Raw genomic sequence first — 2,107 nt, 5'->3', positions numbered from 1 at the left:
AGTTACGAATCGTATGGACCTCTCTTAGCTTTTAGACGAATCGACACAATGTAAATTTGTAACCAAATATTGTGCGAAAAAATGATATACTTTCCCATCCGCGTCCTTTCTGGAAAAAGTGGGATCTCCGTTTTCTGTCGAGTGTGGGCTTTGAGCAAAAATAATAAATGTTTGTGGAGGTGTAGGTGTAGCCTTCTACGAGAAAATGCAGTAGTTCATTTGGCACAAATTCTCAGTTTAACCATACGTGGATAGTCGAAAAATTCATACCATCAATGGTCTTCTACTATTCAAAATTACAAACACAAATAGAAAATCAATAAATTTTAATACGTTTAGGCTTTTCAAGAGTTTGTGCAAAAGATCTCCGCACAATTCACATCTAAATAACGGCTAAATCTCTCCAAAATCATCGACAATTTGCACACACCATTGGACTGGCATCCATCTATTGACAATGGCTTCTCGTTATGCAAAAACAGGACATCACTGTCACCATCGGGACAACTACAGCAAGAATTCCATTTGATAAAAAAAATGAGTAAAGACAATTTTGAGGTCTTACACTTACTCGTATCTAACAACAGCTAGATTTGCAGCTTTCGGTGAAAGGTGACTAGATCTCCACAGTCTGAATGTTTGTTGAGCTAAATTGTGTCGGGTCAACGGAACTGGATCTTCATAAACTCCAAGCACATTAAGTATAAACATCATTGGTATATTTTCTGCGTTGAAAATTCTGGCCCGTGGGTCACTTGAATCATTTGATCGTAGATAATGGAGCATGTCTTGTATAAGGTGACAGTTTATGTTTTCATAAAGTCGACGATAATTGGGAAATTGACCGTAACCGTATAGGTAATAACGGAAGAGATCTTGACGATATTCCAGAACTTGAAAATTCGCAACTGAAAATGCTGCACATAACGGAGACGTAGAATTCAAATCGTATATTTGTTCAAATTCACAAATATAAATTAGAGCCAAAATCTGTTCTGCTGACAATGTGTGCGATCCGTGAAAGCCAAGCTTACTGCTTATTTGCGTGCTCATTTCCTGATATTCAGGTCCTTCTTCAAATGCATCTGATTCGGTTGAAATGGAGTTGATTTCATCAAAAATGGGACAGTTCTCATGTGGTGACAGCAAGAGATCTGGATTGTCAATATTATCAAATTCAACCTGCTGATGTCCATTTAATCCGAATAAACCATCTGCGAATGCAGCGATCGATGATATCATTCCAGGTAATGCCGCTGACCGAAACGAGTAATGGGTGAGTGAGTAAGTCGATGGCAATAAGGTTGGTAAAGCGGTTTGATAACGTTGAGCTATCCCTTGCACTTCATTCCACCCAGCTACCGTCAAGAACTGTGCATTTTCAGAGGTAATGTTCGGATCAAATCTCCAGTCTCTAATTAATGCGATATCAGATGCACATAAAGACGTTCTTCCAGCGTTATAATTACTCAATATATTGCTGTGTAGTGCTTCACTGTTCTCGTTAATTATTCTTATTTCATTACTATTCGGAAATCTAGCACCGTGTCTGCCAACTAACCAAAACTTTGATGGAGTACAACTTGACACACTTGGTTCAATGTTCCGGCCTCTAATTAATTCATATGGGGTTTCCGTTGAAAACATTGCAATCTGTGGCCTGATAGGATCTTCTGCATAGCAATAAAATGGATTGTGCATCGACACACTGCCATTGCTTAGAACGAAAAGCAATGAAAAAACGAGTATATGAACGGTGATGCTTACCATCTTAAGTAATTTGAGTTACTGAAACCACTCGAGAAAAAATCTGTTATTTTAAAACTGAATATTTTGAGATAACTTTCTTTCAGATAACTAAATGATTTTCACATTTCTCGAAAGACTCTAGATACAAGACAGACAGATGCGTTTCGTGGCCAATCTATTTATGATAGCGTATAATAATAGAGATAATAATAGTGTTGGATTTCCCATTTTCAGGGTAAATGATGGTGATCAGAGTGCGATAATTTGTTAGAAGTGTGTTATAAGTGGACGATATGATACGGCTTTATCATGAAAGCGTGTATAGAAACCTTTGTTCTATTACATAATCAATAGATCA

At 37.4% G+C, this 2,107-nt stretch overlaps 1 protein-coding gene across 1 annotated transcript; it reads right to left on the bottom strand.

Moving 5' to 3' along the window:
- Window positions 1-311: 311 nt before the first annotated feature.
- LOC119069450 (multiple inositol polyphosphate phosphatase 1-like) lies at window positions 312-1,775 on the bottom strand. Its single transcript, XM_037173505.1, has 2 exons — window positions 572-1,775; window positions 312-507 (listed from the first exon to the last, which is right to left on the bottom strand). Exons 1-2 carry the CDS (start codon window positions 1,645-1,647, stop codon window positions 345-347), a joined length of 1,239 nt encoding a protein of 412 aa, XP_037029400.1. The 5' UTR covers window positions 1,648-1,775; the 3' UTR covers window positions 312-344.
- Window positions 1,776-2,107: the final 332 nt, after the last annotated feature.

The sequence above is a fragment of the Bradysia coprophila genome (genome assembly GCF_014529535.1).
Source record: "Bradysia coprophila strain Holo2 chromosome X unlocalized genomic scaffold, BU_Bcop_v1 contig_35, whole genome shotgun sequence".
NCBI classification, from domain to species: Eukaryota; Metazoa; Arthropoda; class Insecta; order Diptera; family Sciaridae; genus Bradysia; species Bradysia coprophila.
Note: the sequence above shows the minus strand (reverse complement) of the source record. Positions and strands in the feature narration are given on the sequence as shown.